The following is a 21264-nucleotide window of genomic DNA, read 5'->3' as shown; positions in this document are numbered from 1 at the left end:
CCTACTCTGACTGCATGCTGTAAGTGTGAACACAGTATAAAAAGGCTGCCCCTGTAATATCTGCCGCCTGATGCAAATGTTTCACCTTGCTTCGTGAGAGAACCAGCCCTGATGATAGATGCCGTGATTGAATCAGTTTCTTACTTTCCTGGGCTCTGGCAAATTGCAATTTAGGAGAATATCTACTTACCAATACCTAATGAGACATAAGAGCAGACTAAAGAGAATTGCACGGCCTGTATACAGAGCCTTTATTCCAATAACCTGGAATCACAGGGAGATGTCCGTACTGGAATGTACTCTCTTCTCCAGACAAAAGTGATAATGATGGAAAATACCGGCTTTCTTCCCTGCATTTCCCCCCAGCGCTTTCACTCTCGTATTGGAGACGTCCGGTGATCTGCCGCAGTGGCCTGATCAATATTTTACTTAGGTTAATGCTACCTTTTCCGTACCGTCACTATTACTGTTAGTCGCTGGAATTCAGACCTTTGCTGGCGCCGGTGTAACCTGTGAGAGTCTAGACTGTGCCGGCCACTTTTACTGGCAAACGCTATATAAAGATGTGAAGAATATGGATACAATCCTTCAGGGCCTATTGATATTCAATTAAGGCTTCTGCCACAGATTAATAGTCTGTGTTATGCACAACTTTACTAGTAGAAACAGTAGTCTGTTTGCACATTTACATTTTTTTTATCTGAAATGTATCTAAAACACAATTTCCATCTTTTGTATTTGTTTTGTATTTGTATAACACTGACATTTTCCACAGCGCTTTATAGATTACATAGTCATGTCACCGACTGTCCTCAGAGGAGCTCACAATCTAATCTCTGCCAGAGTCATTGTGTGATGTCCTACTATATTATTATTATGTATTTATGTAGCACTGACATCTCCTGCAGCACTTTACAGAGTACATAGTCATGTCACCGACTGTTCTCAGAGGAGCTCACAATCTAATCTCTGCCAGAGTCATTGTGTGATGTCCTACTATATTATCATTATGTATGTATATAGCTCTGACACCCAGGGGCGTCGCTGTCACTAGGCAACAATAGATTTTGGCCTAGAGCGCCATGTGTGGGCGTGGGCGCTCTCTCGCCGCGGTGGTTTTTTTTTTTTATTATTATCAGGTCACGCAGCTGGCTGACAGGCAGCTCAGCCTGTCCGACCTTATGATCCACCCCCTCCCTCTCCCAGAGCGAGCAGCCGCACGCTAGTCAGCTTTTACGTGCGGTGCCGCCGCCTACTAGTCCGCCCCCCTCTCCCTGCAGAGCAAGCGGCCGCACGCTAGTTTGTTTATATGTGCGGCGCCGCCCCTAACTCCGCCCCCCGCCTGTCACACACGCTAGAACGATGCGTGTGACTGAGAGTGTGTGTGACGGTGCAGTGCAGTCAGCCTGTGTTCAGAACTCAGACAGTACCACCAGGTGCTTTTTTCTATTCCTATTATTTGACTACCACGTGTTTGAGAAAGATCTGCACAGTAGAACATAAAAGTATTCGAGCAAGACATACTCCTGCTGTTATCACCTAATTCCCAGCAAGACAAAGTCAAAAGCCACTATGATTTTCTTTGGTGTATTAGAGCGTGCTCCATACACACTTACGTAGTACTTCCTGTATCGTGTTGCATTGTGGGAAGTGTAGTTCAGTTCATAGCCAAGGACGTGTAGTCCAGAAAGAGAAGCTGCTCAGGTAAAGAGAGGTTTGACTTTCATTCTTGCATCAGAGAAGTGAAGTCACAAGGTACAGCCGTTGCTGCCCCTAGAAGAGGGCATAGTAGTTCTACTATAGATTATACAGCATATCCTGTGTGTATATTTGGTGAAGAAGGCTGATTGTGTACTGTGAAGCAGCTGATTTTCTCTACAGCAGCAGACCCATGACACTTCAAGCAGCGGTGGAAGAATGTTCTTCTGTCAGCATCAGTTATAATGTAAGCAGTGCTTCAGCTAGGTATATGGGAGAGCAGCATCACCCACAGCTCCCAACTATCCCTTTTTTTTTTAAGTTGGAAGGAGTCACGCTGGCCACATTACGATTATTTCCTGGTGAACGCTGCCACATTACGATTATTTCCCGGTGAACGCTGCCACATTACGATTATTTCCTGGTGAACGCTGCCACATTACGATTATTTCCCGGTGAACACTGCCACATTACGATTATTTCCTGGGGAACGCTGGCCACATTACGATTATTTCCCGGTGAACACTGCCACATTACGATTATTTCCTGGTGAACGCTGCCACATTACGATTATTTCCTGGTGAACGCTGGCCACATTACGATTATTTCCCGGTGAACGCTGCCACATTATGATTATTTCCTGGTAAACGCTGCCACATTACGATTATTTCCTGGTGAACGCTGCCACATTACGATTATTTCCTGGTGAACGCTGGCCACATTACGATTATTTCCCGGTGAACGCTGCCACATTACGATTATTTCCTGGTGAACGCTGCCACATTACGATTATTTCCCGGTGAACGCTGCCACATTACGATTATTTCCTGGTGAACGCTGCCACATTACGATTATTTCCTGGTGAACGCTGCCACATTACGATTATTTCCTGGTGAACACTGCCACACTACGATTATTTCCCGGTGAACGCTGCCACATTATGATTATTTCCTGGTGAACACTGCCACATTACGATTATTTCCTGGTGAACACTGGCCACGTTACGATTATTTCCTGGTGAACGCTGTCACATTACGATTATTTCCTGGTGAACGCTGCCACATTACGATTATTTCCTGGTGAACGCTGGCCACATTACGATTATTTCCTGGTGAATGCTGCCACATTACGATTATTTCATGGTGAACGCTGGCCACATTACGATTATTTCCTGGGAAACGCTGGCCACATTACGATTATTTCCTGGTGAACGCTGGCCACATTACGATTATTTCCTGGTGAACGCTGGCCACATTACGATTATTTCCTGGTGAACGCTGGCCACATTGCGATTATTTCCTGGTGAATGCTGGCCACATTACGATTATTTCCTGGTAAACACTGGCCACGTTACGATTATTTCCTGGTGAACACTGGCCACGTTAAGATTATTTCCTGGTGAACGCTGCCCACATTACGATTATTTTATGGTGAATCATTACTGCGTTATGATTATTTTATGGTGAATCATTTCTGCGTTATGGTTATTTTCTGGTGAAAGATTGCCGCATTACTTTTATCGTATGGTGAAACATTGCTGCGTTACGATTATTTTCATCAGGGGGCACCCCACCGGGGGGGGGGGGGGGGGGGGCGCCTCAGGTTTTCTCGCCTAGAGTGACAAAATGGCTAGAGACGCCCCTGCTGACACCTTCTGCAGCACATTACAGAGTACATAGTCATGTCACTGACTGTCTTCAGAAGAGCTCACAATCTAATCCTACCATAGTCATAGTCTAATGTCCTACCATATTATCATTATGTATTTATATAGCACTCACATCTTCTGCAGCACATTACAGAGTACATAGTCATGTCACCGACTGTCCTCAGGGGAGCTCACAATCTAATCCCCGCCAGAGTCATTGTGTGATGTCCTACCATATTATTATGTATTTATATATCACTGACATCTACTGCAGCACATTACAGAGTACATAGTCATGTCACCGACTGTCCTCAGAGAAGCTCACAATCTAATCCTATCATAGTCATAGTCTGCAAATTCAGCCCAGTAATTTAGCTAGTTGGCGCGTACTGTGCATGCATGCGCTGCTCCCATGGCCGGGAGTATTCTGCACCTGCGTAGTACTACTGAATTGGCGCCCCCCCCCCCCCCCCGGAAAATTATCTGTGGATGCCCATGCTCCCCTGTGTCACCTGACTGCTATGGCAGATAAGCTCATTTGAAAGCACAGGATGTTAACAGTATATCTGCTTCCATGAAAGCAGGAAGTAGACACACTGCAGATTTATTGCAGGATTTGTGTCAGCTGTAACAAAGAAATATTTTTCTTTAAACGTTAGTGTGCTGTTGTGTATCTTTTAGAGCAGAGTGAAAGTTCTGAGTTCAGGTCTGCTTTAGAAGCTTTGATCCGATTGGTTAATCTGGTTAACAAGACATCATTTTCCTGAAGCCGCTGATCTGTGGCCCGCTCTGCTCCGACTCCTGTAAGCAACACGTGTACTTTCAGAAAAGCAATTACTATTGTTAAAGCCTGGCGTTGTGAGTGGCTGTTGTGAATGGACTGGGGAGCCATACAGGGCTTTGTGAATAGCCAGCAATAAGAAGGCATCCATTATTTATCACGGCAGCCAGGCTTTATGAGTGAATGCCTCAGCAGAAATCTACCATCAACACAGAGCCAGGGAATAGAGGCAGCTTTAATTAGCAGGCCAGACATAAATATTCTGCTTCTCGCGCTTATTGCTCAGCGCAGGGAAGAGCTGAGCGAGGGGAGGAAGAATATGTCATCATCTGGCATAACAAAATGGAGGATGGGCCGCCTGCTAGGCAGGAAATGAAAGAGAGAGGTCACCTGACTGCAGATTGGTTGTTATTGCCACTAATAGTAGAATCTGTGCATCCATATACTGTAACCGTTCGATGTAAATGTGTGTGGGAAATGTAATCCCTAAAAGCAGCACAGCTAACTTGGCTCTCTGTGCTCTCATTTGGATTGATTGCATTTTTCAAAGTAAATTTGGGTTAAAGGTCAAACCACCCGATTCTATTTTATGCCTCAGTCAATGGTAGTAGGACGACTTGTTCAATGCTGGGTTGAATTAGAGGTCAGATCATCTTATCTCACAGAGGTTTGAGAGAAAGAGATCAGAAAAAATTATGGATCGGTCATTTATACTTTGTAGAGAGTGCAGTGGTAGGAGTGGCTTTCCCTAGCCTAAGGGAGGAGGAGCTGGGGATGCAAATGATAACATTTCTCTGAGGCTAGGATGCCTCAGGAACGTATACATTGATTTGGCACTGGTGGTTTTGGCGGCAGCAATACTTTTCAGCTACGAGGTTTGGGATCAGTTCTTGATTTCAATGCCTTGTTTTTAGTGACGTTTTTTTGGGGGCATTTTGGTTTCCTATCATTAACCTAACACTCCACCCCGGGGCCGATAAAAATGGCACAGGATAAGCGCCAATAAAAATGGTGCCGCCTGTCCTTGCCACTGACAGACGGCAATAGTATAAGCCATGGTCAGTGGCAAGGAGGTTAAATTATGGCGCCGGATAAATAGCACTCATTGGTATACTATTATAGCGCCTGTTTGTTTACCATTTACTTTGGCTAAAAGTATTAGAGGCAGAGGATCAGCAGGACAGCCAGGCAACATGTCTTGCTTAAAAGGTAATAAATATGGCCGCATCAATCGAATCAGATGAAAATCGGTGCCACCAAGTGCATGCCCGATCGACGATGGGACTAATTTCGGGCCGAAATTGGTTGCATTTATCAGTCGGACATGCTGCAAGATGTCGGGCCTTTGTGGTTGGCCAGGTGCTCGGCAGTAACAGCAAGCAATATCAGGACAAGTGATGAACACGACTAAAACCCCGACGCTGTCCCCCCAATGGTCAATGTGCTCCTCCTGGTGCCCAATGTACTATATATTACCTGCCGGCAGCCGCCACTGCCTCCGGGCGTTGTCTTCACACATGACATCACCTACAAGAGTTACTCTGGCAACCATGTGGGGCGTGTGTATGGACAGAGGAGTCCAGAGCCAATGGCGGACAAGCAGCAGACGTAAACAGGTAATGGATAGTGCACTGGGCACTGGGGGGGGGGGGGGGGGGGGCATTGACCATTAGTTAGAATGTGGCATCACAAGGCCAATTCCAGACTGATTTCAGCATAAATTGATTTGGAATTGGCCTGTGGTGTTTGAGCAGGTAACCGATATCTCTCAGATCAGATTTGAACAGAGAGAGATCTGTCTCTTGGTCGATCTGCCAATACATCGTCTAATGTATGGCACCTTAAAGAGAAGCAGAGACGAACAACATAATAGATTTATACATACCTGGGGCTTCCACCAGCCCCATCAGCACGGATCGCTCCCACTCCGCCGTCCTCCGCCGCCACTATCACCAGTACCGGGTCCTGTCACTTCAGCCAGTCACGGCCAGTCAACGCAAGCGCAGTGCGCTCCCTCCGTGCTGCATAGGCACATGCGTAGGCGAGACGGAGGGAGTCCCTGCGGATGCGTACAACTGGCGGAAGTGACAGGACCCGGTACCGGCGATAGACGCAGCGGAGGACGGCGGCGTTGGAGCGATCCATGCTGATGGGGCTGGTAGAAGCCCCAGATATGTATAAATCTATTATGAGTTTTTGTCTCTAGTTCCATTACCTGGTTGCTATGGGCGACAGCACTCCGCCAGCCTGCCTTCCCCTTTCCGCCTGATCTCTGCGATTCCTTTTTGGTCAGTGCACAAAACAAAACAGATAAAAGAAATGGAAAAGCAAAATTTTGGATTTACATTCCAGACGATGGCAGGAAGGGGAGAAGCTTGACAATTCCCATCCAGGTGCTATTACTCTGCTTCCTGAAGGAGAAAACAAATTACATTTTTATAGGAGACGAAATTGTTTCTGCCTTGGATGTGAAATTGCACAACGCGGTAAATCTGAGACGGCGGTGTGCTCCATGTCTCCCGCATTACTACTAAACCCAGAAACCTTAATTATAGAACAACACATCTCCAAATGTGCATCACACACCTTCCCCAGCCGGTGCGATAACATCTGTCACAGGAGGCCTGGCGGAAACGCAGGAGACACAACAATATAATGGCTCATAGTACCGCTGCCTTCCATCAAAGAGGGCCTGTCACAAACCAGAGTCACTAAACCACCTTTTCTCTACCTCAAAGGACCACTCCAGCGAAACAAGTAAAATCTGACTGAACCAAAAGGTTTTGGGCTAGTCCATCTCCTCATGGGGCATTCTCGGATTCTCAGTGTTTACTTTGATTTTAGAACCATTTCCTAAATGGTAGTTGCAAAGTCTAACTGCCAAAATAGTGGGTAGGGAGGCTGGCTGGTATTTACTATTTTGGCAGTTAAACTGAGGTTCAGGAAAAGTTTTTGAAAAAAAAAGAAAATCCGATGCATTCCCTGCAAGGAGATGGACTAGTCCAAAACCTGTCAGTTTTGTCAGATTTTAACTACTTACTTTTTTCACTGGGGTGGTCCATTAATTCCTACCAACCTTTGCAAAAAGTATAAAGAATAAAGTTTAGAGTCGATCAAACACATTTTTTAGTAGAGAAATATATATATTTACATAGAAAGAGGGACAAAGTCCTGAAATAGGGACAAATGAGGAGGAAAGAGGGACAGAGGGACAGGGCTCCAAAAAAGGGACTGTCAATCCAAAAGTGGGACAGTTGCGTGCTATGCCCTCGCCCCCTCTATTCAAGCTAATGATGTTTGGACCATACTCCGGTTTTGATTGGCCAGTGTTTCTAGCCAATCGGAGCTTCTGACATCCTTTTTTCATACTAGAAGACCTGACATTACTGAATCTCTATTCCAGTGCAAGTAGCAACCTCACTGAAGAGGACTGAAAGACTCCCTGTAAAGATCCATTATTACATCCAGCATGAAAACAACGACAGCACACAAAGAAAAATACATTTTCAAAAAAATACGGAATTGATTTTTGCAGAAAGTACCGGCTCCTCCATAGCAGGAAGTAAGCGTCCCCTTGTCTAATCCTTCCCCGGTAACGAGAAAATTCATACCTCTGTCATTTGTCAGATGTGGCGTCACCTCATCTCCTCCTAAATCAGATTCCCAGCTGAAGAGTTGTATGTAGAATAGCCAGACTCTTGTGCTGTCTGACACTCCAACTGTTTGCTGCCTCCACTAGTTGGATTAAATCGCCGGAGATTAAAGGAAGGCTTTGCTGGCTGCTTCTACCCAACAACAGAAAATGAATTTAATCTTTAAGCGTCGTTACATAGTGCACCTCATGGAAAGAGACGGCGGGTGGAGGAGGCAAATTCCACATTGTCCTTAAAGTGGGATTCTCAGCCACAAAATCAAATTCCAATTACCCACTGCTCTGTGTTTATTATGCACCCTGCAACCTGGCCCTGCATTGCAAGCATTCCAACCTCCTCAGAAATGTTTCTGCTGTAATAAATATTATCTCAGTCAGTCTGGCTCTATTTGGTACATTGTCAATGAGAAAGAAGCTTGTCATCACCCCTCCCACTTCCTGCTGCTCACTGATTGGCTGAGGGCAGTTCAGTGAGCTGCTGAAATCTCATCTATGCTGTGCTCACATGTGTTTACAAAGCAAGCTAGCTATGACAGTGCAGATTCTAGGAGAAAAGAGACCGTAAGGGAGGAAATCAGGATTGGCTTTAGTCAGAGGGAGATAAAGGACCACTGTCGCAAAAATCATAAAACTTAAAATGTTTATAAACATATACTTACTTTCTCTTTATTTACTATATAAAATTCACTGAAATCAAAACGTGGGCAGTACAATACATATGTTATGTAAGTAGAACAAGTATTTATCTACTTATATATGCATTGTTGTTTTTTTCCTGGGATAGTATGGCTGTCCCTGCTACTTTAAAATAATAATAATAATAATAATATTGTACTAATATTATAAATTCTAAAGTTTGGATGTGTGCATGTTTGGATGTTTGTTACTCAATCACGCAACAATGGCTAAACGGATTTGAATGAAATTTGGCACACACATAGTACATTACCTGGAATAAAGTATAGGATATTTTTTATTCCCATAACCGAAAAGGGGGCGGAGACAAATACAAATTTCACTGGGAAAATGTAAACTGCAGCCATTCTTACACTGTTAATGGTAGGGTTATCAAACTTTGCACAGTTGGTCGTTGGGTGACTGGGATTAATATTCAGAAAGGTGGGTGGAGTCTATAAAAGCCAATCAAAATTCACCTATTGAATTTCAAGGGGAATATTTAATTGTTGCTATAGTTGCACTGTTAATGGTACAAGCCTCAAGCCTGGTACAGTTGGTCATTGGGTGACTGGGTTCAAATTCAGAAAAGGGGGTGGGGCCACTTCCAATCAGATTTGTTTTATTTCAGTGCAAATTATTGATGCCAAAGACCGCAAAGCTCACAAACTAGGTCATTGAGTCATTGAGTAATTGTGCGTTGGGGTTAGAAAAAGTGGGCAGAGCCCACAGAAGCCAAATACTGTACATACCCCGGCAACGCCGGGCCATCAGCTAGTAAATAATAATAATAATAATTAAAAAATCCAAGATTTATTTCTTTTTCTTCCGACATTTTTATTTTGGTCTTCCTGGCCTCCTGCCACCGCCGTCCATTTAGCCGATGACAGAGAGGCTATCGGGATGACAAAGCTATTTAATGAACGCAGGCTAAGATTAGTAAGAATTAAAAGCAACAAGTAAAGTCCATTAAAGGATGGTCTTTAGTGGCTGTAATCAAAGGATTATTACTTGCGTTGTCGATTAATAGCCGCGTTTCTATTTTTATAATCCACCCGAAGTGTCTTCTTATTTTGGCCTCTGCACATTGCATATTAAGTTGTCAGGGTGCTAATGGCTGTTCCGTGTCTCTTCAAAGTGCTAACCGGTCATTACCTGGCTGGGCCACTCGTCGTGATAATGCGTCAAGCCTCAAAGATGGTTCATAGCGCCAGCTGATAATTAGATAAACAGACGGGGTGCATTTTTACCATCATTGTTTTTCTGTATACGGCCTCACATGATGGTAGAATTGTATTATCACATAAAATCTTTGATCTGACTACTTTCTAATATCTACTTATACAGCTGTCACACATTTGATTGGCCACGTGATGCGACCAAATTCCTTAAAGTGAATGGGAACCACATTAAAAAAAAGAAGAAGCAAATACTTACCTAAGGAGAGGGAAGGCTCTGGGTCGTATAGAGCCTTCCGTCTTCTCTCTCGGTGCTTTCTATCCTGTGCTGGCTCCCCCCTCTTTCAATCCCCGCCAAAAGGGTATTTGGAAATCTTCGGGAGCCGTGTCCTCCCGAAGACGTGCGGCTCCATACTGCACAGGCATGAGCGTGCAAGAGAGCGTGCTTGCGCAGGTGCAGTACAGGGCCGCCCTTCTTCAGGAGCACTCGGGCTCCCTGAAGACTTCTGAAGCCTCCTTCGGCCGGGTAAAGCAGTATTTGACTAATTTAGTCAAATACTGCTACCGGGTGACCCAGCACTGGAACGAGGGGACCAGGAGAGGAGCCGGAAGGCTCTATAAGACCCAGAGCCTTCCCTCTCCTTGGGTAAGTGTCTGTCTCATTTTTTTAAATGTGGTTCCCATTCACTTTAAAGAAAGACCTAATGCTAGGACTGATTAGTGGCAAAAGGTGACAAGGACGCCAGAGAACACGTTGGCTTGACACCATCAAAGCTGGACACAGGATTGAGTTTAAGACAACTGACAGAAATGGTACAAAATCGGACAACATGGAGAGAGCTAACCCAAAGAATTGCCAAGAGTCGGATACATCTGAGTAGATCATACAGCTGTCCCTTGTCATTGAGTGTTGTTGCTTGGTACACATTTTTCTAGATTTTTTTCTACAGAAGTAGTTGTGGTGAGGGCCAAAATAGCCAAAAGGTGTGAAGCCGTCCATTTTAGCACCATGGCAACTGCCACTTTTGGTTATCCTACAGATAACAATGTTTATTGGGGGCACCAAGGAGGGTTTTTTGGGGGAGAGGCGATAATGGTAAGCATCGCAAATGATACAGTGGATCCAGGAAGTGACCCTGAAAGAACGTGCATGCGGCGGTCGAAGGTTGCCTGCTATGACCACAGGTAATTTCAACTGCGGCAATGAAGCAGATGATGGAGGACTGCACATACGTGGGGGGGTTGGGGAGCCCCCCAGAGCTAATCCATTCTTGCCAACACTCTCCGAATATCCTATACCATTTATGAACCTTAAGGTGAGGTTTATTTTATATATTGTACTTTAATGGCAGGTTTTACACTGTTAACCAGTTTTAATAAAGTGATGCCATGTGATGAACACATCACACAGCTAAAGATAGCCTACGGGGATTACCGACTGTGGCAATGCGTGTGTTTGTATGTGGGGGGGGGGGGTTCTGACTGCGAGCCAAGCAGGAAGTGAGGCTCTCTAGCACTCGCTTCCTGTGGCCGAAAATCAGATTATGAGGAGGTGTATTGGAAAAATACGATACCACGCCTGCGCACCACAACCCAAATGCCAACAAATTAAAAAAGCAGTGTCCCCATAGACTTAGATGACTTCCAGTTCACTGCACTGCTGCTTTTGCGGCGAATTGGGGAACATCGGACGGATGGCATCACACACCGCACCAGCTATCAAATGCCCCATAGACTTTCATTGGTAACGCAACGCACCAATGTAGGGGGTGTAAAGCTGCTCAGATTCCTTTAACATCCCATAAGTGTTTCTGAGGCTGAAACTAGGATAATTAATGGAACATTCCTGAATAAGGTGGTACATACTACTATTAGTCATTTCGGAGTCTTGTTAATACAAATACTGTATATTCCTGCGTATAAGACTACATACCCTTGAAAATCTTCTGAGGAGTCAGGGCTCACCTTATACGACGGGTGTCATTGATGCCGGGTGATACGCCCTATCCTGTTACCGCCTCTCAGGTCTCGCTGCTGAGGACTGTAGTGAAGCGGTGCAGGTGCACATGTGCGAGATCTGAGAGGCAGAGGAGGTAAGCAGGATACAAGGGTGGGCCAGAAGGGTGAAAGAGGCGTGCTTTATGGGCACAACGGGATCTATTCCTCCATATCGCTCTGATAAACAGGGAAACAGGGAAAGCTGACCAATCCACTTAGGGAGAGGGAGGGTTGACCAATCCAACCAGTCAATCACCTATATACTGTTATATACTGGGTACCTCATACAGTACAGCACCAGTATCTGTTCATACATAGCACAAGTATATGATTTTTTTTAACTTTTATTTGGTGTGCGTTGGAAGAGGGGTAGTCTAATACAGTGAGTATATCCCAAACTCTGTATTTTAGGTGGAAAAGTTGTGGGGGGGGGGTAGTCTTATATGCCCAGTCGTCGTATATGCCAGAATATATGGTACATAATGTTATCTTATCAATTTAAGTTCCTGAAAGGATATTCAAGGTGAAAATAAACTGATGAGAAAAACTATTGTATCTGTCCTCCTTCTCCTAAAAATGACTTTTTAAGCTATCCCATGGTTTTATTTTATATTTAAATCTAGCTATTACGTTTTTACTGTTTCATTGTCTCTGCTCAATGACACCTTCATAGATTTCAGCTCTGGCATACTTCAGTGAATTATTGAGCCTTTTTACCTCTTTCCTGCTCTCGGAAGCTATTTACTGACAGGAAAGTGTCTTATGGCTGTAATTACTTATCAGTGAGGGTTATGCTATAGCCTGACCCAGTCTGACCCGGTTCCGACCTGGAACGAAACTGTCACTTGCATACCTGATATTTAACTCTTTCAGGCAGAGAAAGAAAAAAAGGAAAACAGCCTAGATATTTGTGTGCTTGGCACTGTTCATACACATGTCTATCTCATCATAACATCATAATGCTGCCTTGAGATTTAACGCTAAGGTGTTCTCTGCTATAAGAAGATGCAGTGAGGTTACATGAATTATAGTTACACCGCTCCAGTGTCCTCTGTCCCCATCCGGATATTAGTGGCATAGCTGTTATTATTAATTACAGCTGATGTTTCTATGCAGGTTCACAGGATAAATCTATCAGAGGCTCGGTTTCACCAGCATAATTCCTCTCTCACAGACTGTTGACAGCCAAAGCATTTGACAGCTGGTTACCATATTACAGAGTAAATAGGAGATGGCTGACAGAGTCACACACACTGTCAGGCAGTGGAGCTGTCTAGATACAGCAATGAAAGGGAGCATTTGCTGAAGGTGTCTCGTAGCAGGACTGGAGTTGTTAATACTAAAGGGGAAATTTTGCTTCTCCCATGTTGTTTTCAGACACAAATTTGTACATCAAGATTGAAAAAAGAGAAGAGCATTAACCCATCCAATGCCAATTTTATGAAAATGCAGCATTACTATTTAGAGGACACCTTAAAGAGGAACTCCAGTGAAAATAATGTAAGAAAAACGTGCTTAATTTTTACAATAATTATTTAGAATTGATTTAGTCAGTGTTTGCTCATTGTAAAATTCTTTCCTCTCCCTGATTTAGATTCTGACATCACATGGTGACATTTTTACTACTGGCAGGTGATGTCACTGGAAGGAGATGCTGCTTGCTGTTTCGGCAGTTGAAAACAGCTGTTATTTCCCACAATGCAACACGGCTCCCACAGTGTGATGTCAAGACCTCAGTGCTGTGAGGCACTGACCTCACACTGTGGGAGGGGTTTCACCACAATATCAGTCATACAGAGCCTCCTGATGATCTATGCAAGAAAAGGAAAAGATTTCACACGGGAAAGGGAGTCTCAGCTACCGATTGGGATGAAGTTCAATTCTTGGTTACGGTTTCTCTTTAAGTGATGGTAGATATGGAGGCTGCCATATTTACTTCCTAATACCAGTTTCCTGTTTGACCTTTTCAATTGCTCTGAAACAAGCATGTGGCTAATCATGTGCAGCATGCTGTCCAGATTTGCACCGAAGTGTGGCCTAAACGGCAAGCCGTGTTACAGATAGGGAGCGTTTTCCTGTGAAACTTGCATGCAGAAAACGCTGCGTATCTATAGCTTGTGAAAATGGGCCCTAAGACCAGTGCATGAGATAGTCTGTGCTGATTCAGCACTATGGACAGGGTGCAGGGTAATCAGTCATTCAGACAGTGGATGGAAGATTCAGGACCTTGGACAGCACATAAAGCTGTCTATACTGTACACTGTGCATGACAGATTCAGCACCACGGACAGAGCGTAAGGCAATCAGTAGTACAAAAGATTCATATCCATGGATAGAGCTTAAGGTAATTAGTAGTATATTGACAGCACATGGATGATTCAGTGCGATGAATAGCGCAATGCACAATAGGTACTTTATACCAAGGTTTCTCGACACTATAATAGCATGTATTCCTTTAATAAAGGTTGTTCTGCCAAGTACCCCTTGTTGTGGGTAATATCATCCAAGTACCCACTGACACACATGGGCACTTTCACACACTTGTTAGGGGAACTCTTAAAAATTAACATGGTGCATTGACTGTGCCAAGCCCAACACAAATGGCCGCAGCACTACACATGCCATGTGTTAAAAAACATAGGCTATATAAACATAGGCATAATATAGTTAGTACTACAGACAGTGTATAAGTGATTCAGTAACATAGACAGTGCATAACAGCCGGTAGTATGCTTACATGAATTATCTGGTGCAAAGGACAGCGCATAAGGTAAACAGTGCTACAAACCGTGCATGAGCAATTTAATACCATAGATGATGTGTCACATAATTAGGACTATAGATAGTTCATATGGGTTCAGTACCATAAACAATAAACAGTCAGACTCCCTCCTTCCTTCAACACCTCCAAACAAGTTCTCAAAACACACCTTTTTAAAATGGTAAAATGGCCTACCTCCCATCTACCACACTTTAACTCTCTTAGCCAAGCAGCTTTTCTGCAGCACTACCTACTGTTTGCCTCCCCCTTAGATTGTAAGCCTTTGCCTGGGTCTCCTCCCCCCCCCCCCCCCCCTTAGTGTGTCCTTCTTGAACTTGCAACCCCAGCGATGACATCCTCCCCATGGACCAACACGGACTTGAATTGCTGGGTCCAGGCCCAGATTTACATCACAGGAGCCTAAAGGGAAAAAAGATGTCCTGGCTTAGACTTTGCCCTCCATGAACCTGCAAACCCCCACCAAACCTCACCACAAGTGTGCTGGCTGTCCCAGCTGTCACTTCTCTCTTACTTCCTTTGCCCTTTATAGGCAGTTACAGGTGCCCCTTAGCATGAAGTAGCCAGAGTTACCCTCAGTATTAAGTGGTAGCTACTAGTGCCTCAGACTGAAGGGGGATCTGGTCAGTGGAATGCCAAGAGCTGGGAACCTAACCTTTCATGTACGCTCTGCTTGGGACTTTGCATAGGGAAAGAGGGAGGGAGGCACTCAAGGAGGGGACTGAGCCGCCTTTCCATCATCAGGCGCCTGTAGGCATGTGCCTACAGTGCCTTATGGTAAATCTGGCACTGGCTGGGTCTCTGTAAAATCACATGATCATGCATCTCATACCCTGTTTGCATGGACAACCTTGTGCTATGTTGTATAACCATGTGCTACCTTTCTGTCTGTCACCCCTTGTTTACATCGTATGGATCCCTATTGGTTGTCCAGCGCTGCGTAATAATCTGGCCCTTTATAAATATAATAAATAAAAAAAGGTAATTGGAGCTATACATAGTCTTATATACAATACAAAGTTAAGCTATAGGATACACATTCTGGTCTGCATAGTTTATGATCTTATGGTTTACTCTATGTAATATTCAGCACTATACACAATGTATGAGAAATCCAGTAATATGGACGGGGCATATGATAATAAAAAAAACTATGAGCAGCTCCTGATATATCCAGTATTGTAAATGCTGCCTAAGAGAACTGTTACTGCTGTATATGCATAAGATAAGTACTACCAACAATGCACAGTATTATGATTAGTGCAGTCGCATACCTGGGGTATTTGACACCTGCTGCTGATTATTTACAGACACCCAGACATCCTCCCTCCACGCAATTTTTTTTTGATGGTCGGAGAGGGGGGGGGGGGGGGGTGGAGCAAAATTTCTGAAGAAATGGGTGTGGCAATGACAAGATGTAAGCAGAGCTAACTAAGGTAAACCCCCCCCCCCCCCAGAACTGTGCCCACCCCAGTATAGGTAGCAAACGTGCCCCCAGTATTAGCTCCCAACCTCAGTGTAAGAGCCAGATGTGTCCCCCCATATGCAATTAGGCAGCCCCTTCCCCCTATATAATAACCAGATGTGCCTCCCCCAATATGCCCCCCCAGAATAACAGCCAGATATACTGTGTTCCATGATTGTTCAGCAATCGTGTTTTACGATTTTTATCTACATTGCAATCTTCGAAAATCACAAATGTGCTGCAATGGCCACAGTGTGAGTAATCCCATAGGATTACTTGTGCTGCAGAAAGCATGAAATACGGGCTGAAATGCCCCAGTGTGACTTCAGCCTATGAGGCACCCAAGTTGTGGGCACCGCGCAACGCATGATTTAATGGTCTACTCTCAACTTTAGGTAGTCCCTATTTTACATAGAAGTGGTAAGATTGTATAATCAAGAGTGTATCATTAGTGGGCACCTTAAAGTGGACCCAAATTAAAAATACAAGATTTTAGAAATAAAATCGATTTTCTAAATTATAATAATAAATAGCAGCATTTTTTCAGCTGCATGATGACAAATATAAAATATTTTACATTTATTGGAGGAACCCCTCCCTTCCTTTCATATTGCCGGGACAGAATCCGGCAGACTGGTGGAGTAGGAGGTGTCCGGCAATGGAGGAATTGCTAATGGCTGCCCCCAGTATAACCCTAGTTATGAAAAGAGAAGGTGAAAAGCATGCACTGAAATGCTCATAGGCTTGAAGGAGGGTTTATTTATCTTTGTATGTGTCAGAGTGGTGCAACTAAATATTTTGAATTTAAAAAATGTTTGGTTTGGGTCCGCTTTAAGAAGATCAGTACTACCAATAATGTATAAGACAATTTGTACTGCCCATAATACGTAAGATAACCAGTATTACTGATATTGGATAAGATAACCAGTATTACAAATAATGCATCAAAAAAAATCCATACTGCCAATAGTGCATAAGATAAGCAGTACAGCCGATAGTGCATAAGATAATCTGTACTGCCGTTAATACAGTACGTAAAATGTCCAATACTACTGATAATGCATAAGATAACCAGTATAACGGATAATGCATAAGATTATCCTTACTGCCAATAATGCATAAGATATTTAGTACTACAGACATTGCATAAGATAATCATTTCTTACATAAGATGATTATTATCAGAGCTGGGAGCTCATAAGACGGTCATCTAGATAGTCAGTAATCGTGGATCAGTGTTTCAGAATAAATCACTTTCTGGGTCTCATATGTAACTCTTTTGCAGAAAAATGTTACACAACAGATTAAAGAGGACCTGCATTCTAAATAATATGAATAATTTTTTTTAATTTTTTTTTTACTAAATTAATTTATAAATTATTTAGTCAGTGTTTGCCCATTAAACAAGCTTTCTTCTCCCTGATTTGCTTTCTGGAATGTATCACAGGCAGCAACATCTTTAGCACTAGCAAGTGATCTCTGTAGAATGTTCGTTTAATGTGGGTTCTAAAGCCAGTAGAAATGCTCTGGGGGAGGGGAACATTTGGCATAATAAACAGCCTAGGCTAAGCCTCACTGGGAGGGTGGAGCTACATACCAATGTACACAAATATATGGCTATAGGAAGTGTTTCTGATGCTGAAACCAGAATAACATAAAAATGGGTATACTGGATAATTCACTGCATTTGGCTATATGTCACTACAAGGCCTCTATAACAATAGCATATACACAATTGGATACCCCCTCAAAGATCTCTGGAAGTACAGGTGAAAGTTAAAGGATACCTTAGTCCATATGCACATTTAAAAACGGGGGGAGCAGGCATGTGTAAGAGGCACTCCTCATGCCCACCGCTCTCCCCATTCTCCTCTGTCCCCCTCCGTTACGATGTAATGACCCTTCGAAGTTACTTCCTGTTTGGAAGGGTCGGTGAAATGTGCGCAGACACTACCCAACAACGCGTGTTCTTGATCACGCACCTGCAGCCAGGACCCCGCCGCACGTATGCCCACTACGTAGTTGTGTGTGTCACATGGGCCTCAATTCACTAAGCTTTATTAAACGTTTGATAATTTCCCTCATGAATAAAATCTAATTTTGAATTCACTAAGGTGTTATAGATTTATTGAACGTTTTATCAATAAAACATCTACAGCATAACACCTTAGTGAATTCAAAATCAGATTTTACTCATGAGGTAAATTATCAAACGTTTGTAAAAGTGTTTGATAAAGCTTAGTGAATTGAGGCCTGTATTGTGCAAAAGTCCATTTATTTCAGTAATTATCATTATTATTATTATTTAGTATTTATATAGCGCTGACTTCTTCCGCAGCGCTGTACATAGTATATAGTCTAGTCACAACGCTCTGTTCATGCTGGTAACGTTTTATTCCCATTTTTATTTATGAGCAAACTGTCTTGTTGTGTGTCTTTGTATTTTTTACTTTGTTTTTGTAAATCTTTTGTATATTTATCTTTCTGTACTGTTCCACTTTTTTTTCTGGAATATTAAATATTTATTTAATAAACTTGACTTCTGATGTACTTGCAAAAACTCATAGTCTGGGAAAAGACTCCAGTGTAACTTGTGTTACAAGTTCAGTGCCTGATTGTGCCTTGCTACTGCGTGATTGTATTGTGTGTGTGTGTGGCGTTCCCATATTTGTCCTAAAGCGCAAAGCTGACCCAAATACGAAAACGCTGGAGTGAGTGCAGGCTACTCGACAGCAGAGTGGGAATTGTTGGAGTGTCTAGCAGCAGCTAGTGGTGGCGGTGAGAAGTGTTTTTGAGAGGTGACAGCCTTGTGTTAGCTTGAATAAAGCTGCTTCCCCTTGCGATCTGGTCAAACCCCCAGTCGGGAACCGTTCCTGCAGGTGTGACGTGGGGCAGGTTCCTTCACTTAAAAAGTGAAACTAAGATATGAAATAGACTCACTACATGCTAAATGAGATATTTTAGGCCTTTATTTGCTATAATTTTGATGATTATGGCATACGGGTTATGAGAACCCCAAAATCAAAATCTAAGACCATTAGAATATTGTGAGAATGTTCAATAGTCTAGAATCTAAGTGTCAGACTCTAATCAGCTAATTCATCCAAAACACCTGCAAAGGGTTCCTATTTCATGTAAGAGTGGACAGAGGCGCCAGCAAGATAAAAGGTTCTAAAAGGCTTAAAATTGCTCAGGAAGTGGTGGCAACCTCGCCTCCCCAAAGCAGACAAGATACAGTCAGTTTTATGACAACAGGTTTATTAATATACTCCAAAACAAACAGTGCAACACGTTTCACAGGTATGTTCCCGATTCCTCAGGCAATAAACAGATAGGATTACACAGTATAGTCTCAAGGTCACAAATAGCGCCTCTGTCCTATTTCATGTATTAGTTTTACCTTTTAAGTTAAATTACTGAAATAAATGGACTTTTGCATGATATTCTAATTTAACCAGTCTCCCCTTTACTACAATACTGCATTTATGGACTGTATGACTAAGAACTGGGAACTCACGGTTGTACAACTCATCCAGCACTACGCTGACACATTGTTCTGGTGCAAACCAAACTCCCCGAAAACCTTTTATCTCATCTGCAAAATCTAAGCCATTTTACGCTTCCCAGACTCCTCATGAATATTCATCGGCATTATAAGAAGTAGTTTAAGAGGTTTAAAAAGTAAAATTATTTCAGCTTAAGAAGCAATCGGAGATGTGAAACAGATCATTAAACAAAGGACAGAAGACCTGTTAACAAGTCAAGCCGAGCGGACTCTTCTTTGTAGAAAAGTTTAAAGTACGGGGAAGGGTTGGAAATGAGTTTGGCGGCACGGAGACTTATAAATTATGTATCCGAGCTGGAAGCCTCGCGGGTTTATTAAAGCAGATTATGAATTTTGGGAAGGGGTAGAAAGAAGCAGATCTGGGGCAACTGCAGTCTGGTGGCCACCGAAATTAATCTACAAAGTTGTAGCGGAAGTTCAGTGAAAGTCTAACGGCGGTCATAATAACTGTGTGGAGGTGAAATGAGTTTATAGGAGGCTTTGATGGATAATGCAGTATATGTGCACTATTCATTCTGGCACCATCATTAGCCGGAACAGCAGAGCGCCACGCCCGTATTTACATCAAAAGCAGGTAAGTACTCAAACAGCGGGCTGCCTTTTTCCTAAGTAATGTACTGCTGAGGCCCGGCTTATCAAATAGGTCCTGCTATGACATCTAATTGCCCCCTCCCCATAACTTTTGTTATGTGTATGACTTCAGTTAAAGTGAACCTCCAGACTAAAAATCTACTCAGCAGTACTGAAAAGGCTTGGTGTTTCTTTAACAGTTGCACAGGATCAGAACTTTGTTTTTCTTACCCAAGCCTCATTTTTAGGTGCACAGAAGAAAACTCCCCGGGCATTTTTCCCCCGGTGCTGTGCAAAGCATGATGGGATTTCTGATGTTGTTGCTTTCATTCTGCTGTTTTGGTGCAAATTTTTTTTTTTTTGAATTGGAGATTTGTAGCCTAGCACCCGCAGCTGGGAGGGGTAATCAGGACACAGGACAGTTGGAACTGTGTCTCATCCTCCCTGTCACCTCCGTTCAAACAAAAAGATGGCTGCCCCCATGAAATCACAAACATTTGCCTGTTCTTTTAAAACAGGGTGGGTAAGAGATTATATTACCTATGTATTTTAATTAACATAACTAATGTAACTTAATGGCAGTATGTTTGTTTAGGCTGAAGTTCCTCTTTAATCTGCAGCTACTCCAGCGCTACATACTACAGAGCAGGGGCGTCGCTAGCCCTATTTTGGGGGGCACGTGCCCCCAATCTGTCCTGGGGAGCCACGGATCTCTTCCCCAGGGGTGCCCGCAGGGCCACACCTGGGCGGGTGCATTGCACCCAGGCGCCTGTCTCTGACAGGCGCCGCCGCTCACCCCCTCTGTCCGTGGCTCCCTCCAGCCGCCGCGTCACTCAGACCTCGATCAGGCGGCGACCAATCGTGCGGGCGCTAGGACCCAGCGCCCGCACTGATATGCGGAAGTGACATCACTTCCACATATAGAGCGGGTGCGTCCGGCGCCCGCTCGTATTGGTCGGGTCGCTGCTGATCCTGAGGTCTGCTGGCTGCCAGTGCGAGTTAAGGGGGGAGCGGCGGCGGGGGCTCCCTGTCACTCACTCACTGCCTAAAGGGGCTCCCTGTCACTCACTCACTACCTAAAGGGGCTCCCTGGCACTCACTCACTGCCTAAAAGGGCTCCCTGGCACTCACTCACTGCCTAAAGGGGCTCCCTGTCACTCACTCACTGCCTAAAGGGACTCCCTGTCACTCATTCACTACCTAAAGGGGCTCCCTGGCACTCACTCACTGCCTAAAGGGGCTCCCTGGCACTCAC

At 43.9% G+C, this 21264-nt stretch overlaps 1 protein-coding gene across 2 annotated transcripts in view; it reads right to left on the bottom strand.

Annotated features, from left to right (window-relative positions):
• ZNF804B (zinc finger protein 804B) overlaps positions 1-21264 on the bottom strand; it is a 475183-nt gene that overhangs the window by 132137 nt on the left and 321782 nt on the right. The window contains exon 1 of one of the 2 annotated variants that reach the window (XM_068235489.1): positions 7739-7829. The exons of the other annotated variant lie outside the window; for it this stretch is intronic. Coding sequence (XP_068091590.1) covers positions 7739-7747 — 9 coding nt within the window. The 5' untranslated portion in view covers positions 7748-7829. Of the gene's footprint in view, positions 1-7738; positions 7830-21264 lie in introns of those variants that run through there. 2 annotated transcript variants of the gene reach the window in all.

Source organism: Hyperolius riggenbachi, chromosome 5 (genome assembly GCF_040937935.1).
Source record: "Hyperolius riggenbachi isolate aHypRig1 chromosome 5, aHypRig1.pri, whole genome shotgun sequence".
NCBI lineage: Eukaryota > Metazoa > Chordata > Amphibia > Anura > Hyperoliidae > Hyperolius > Hyperolius riggenbachi.
This window is presented reverse-complemented; position numbering and strand designations above follow the sequence as displayed.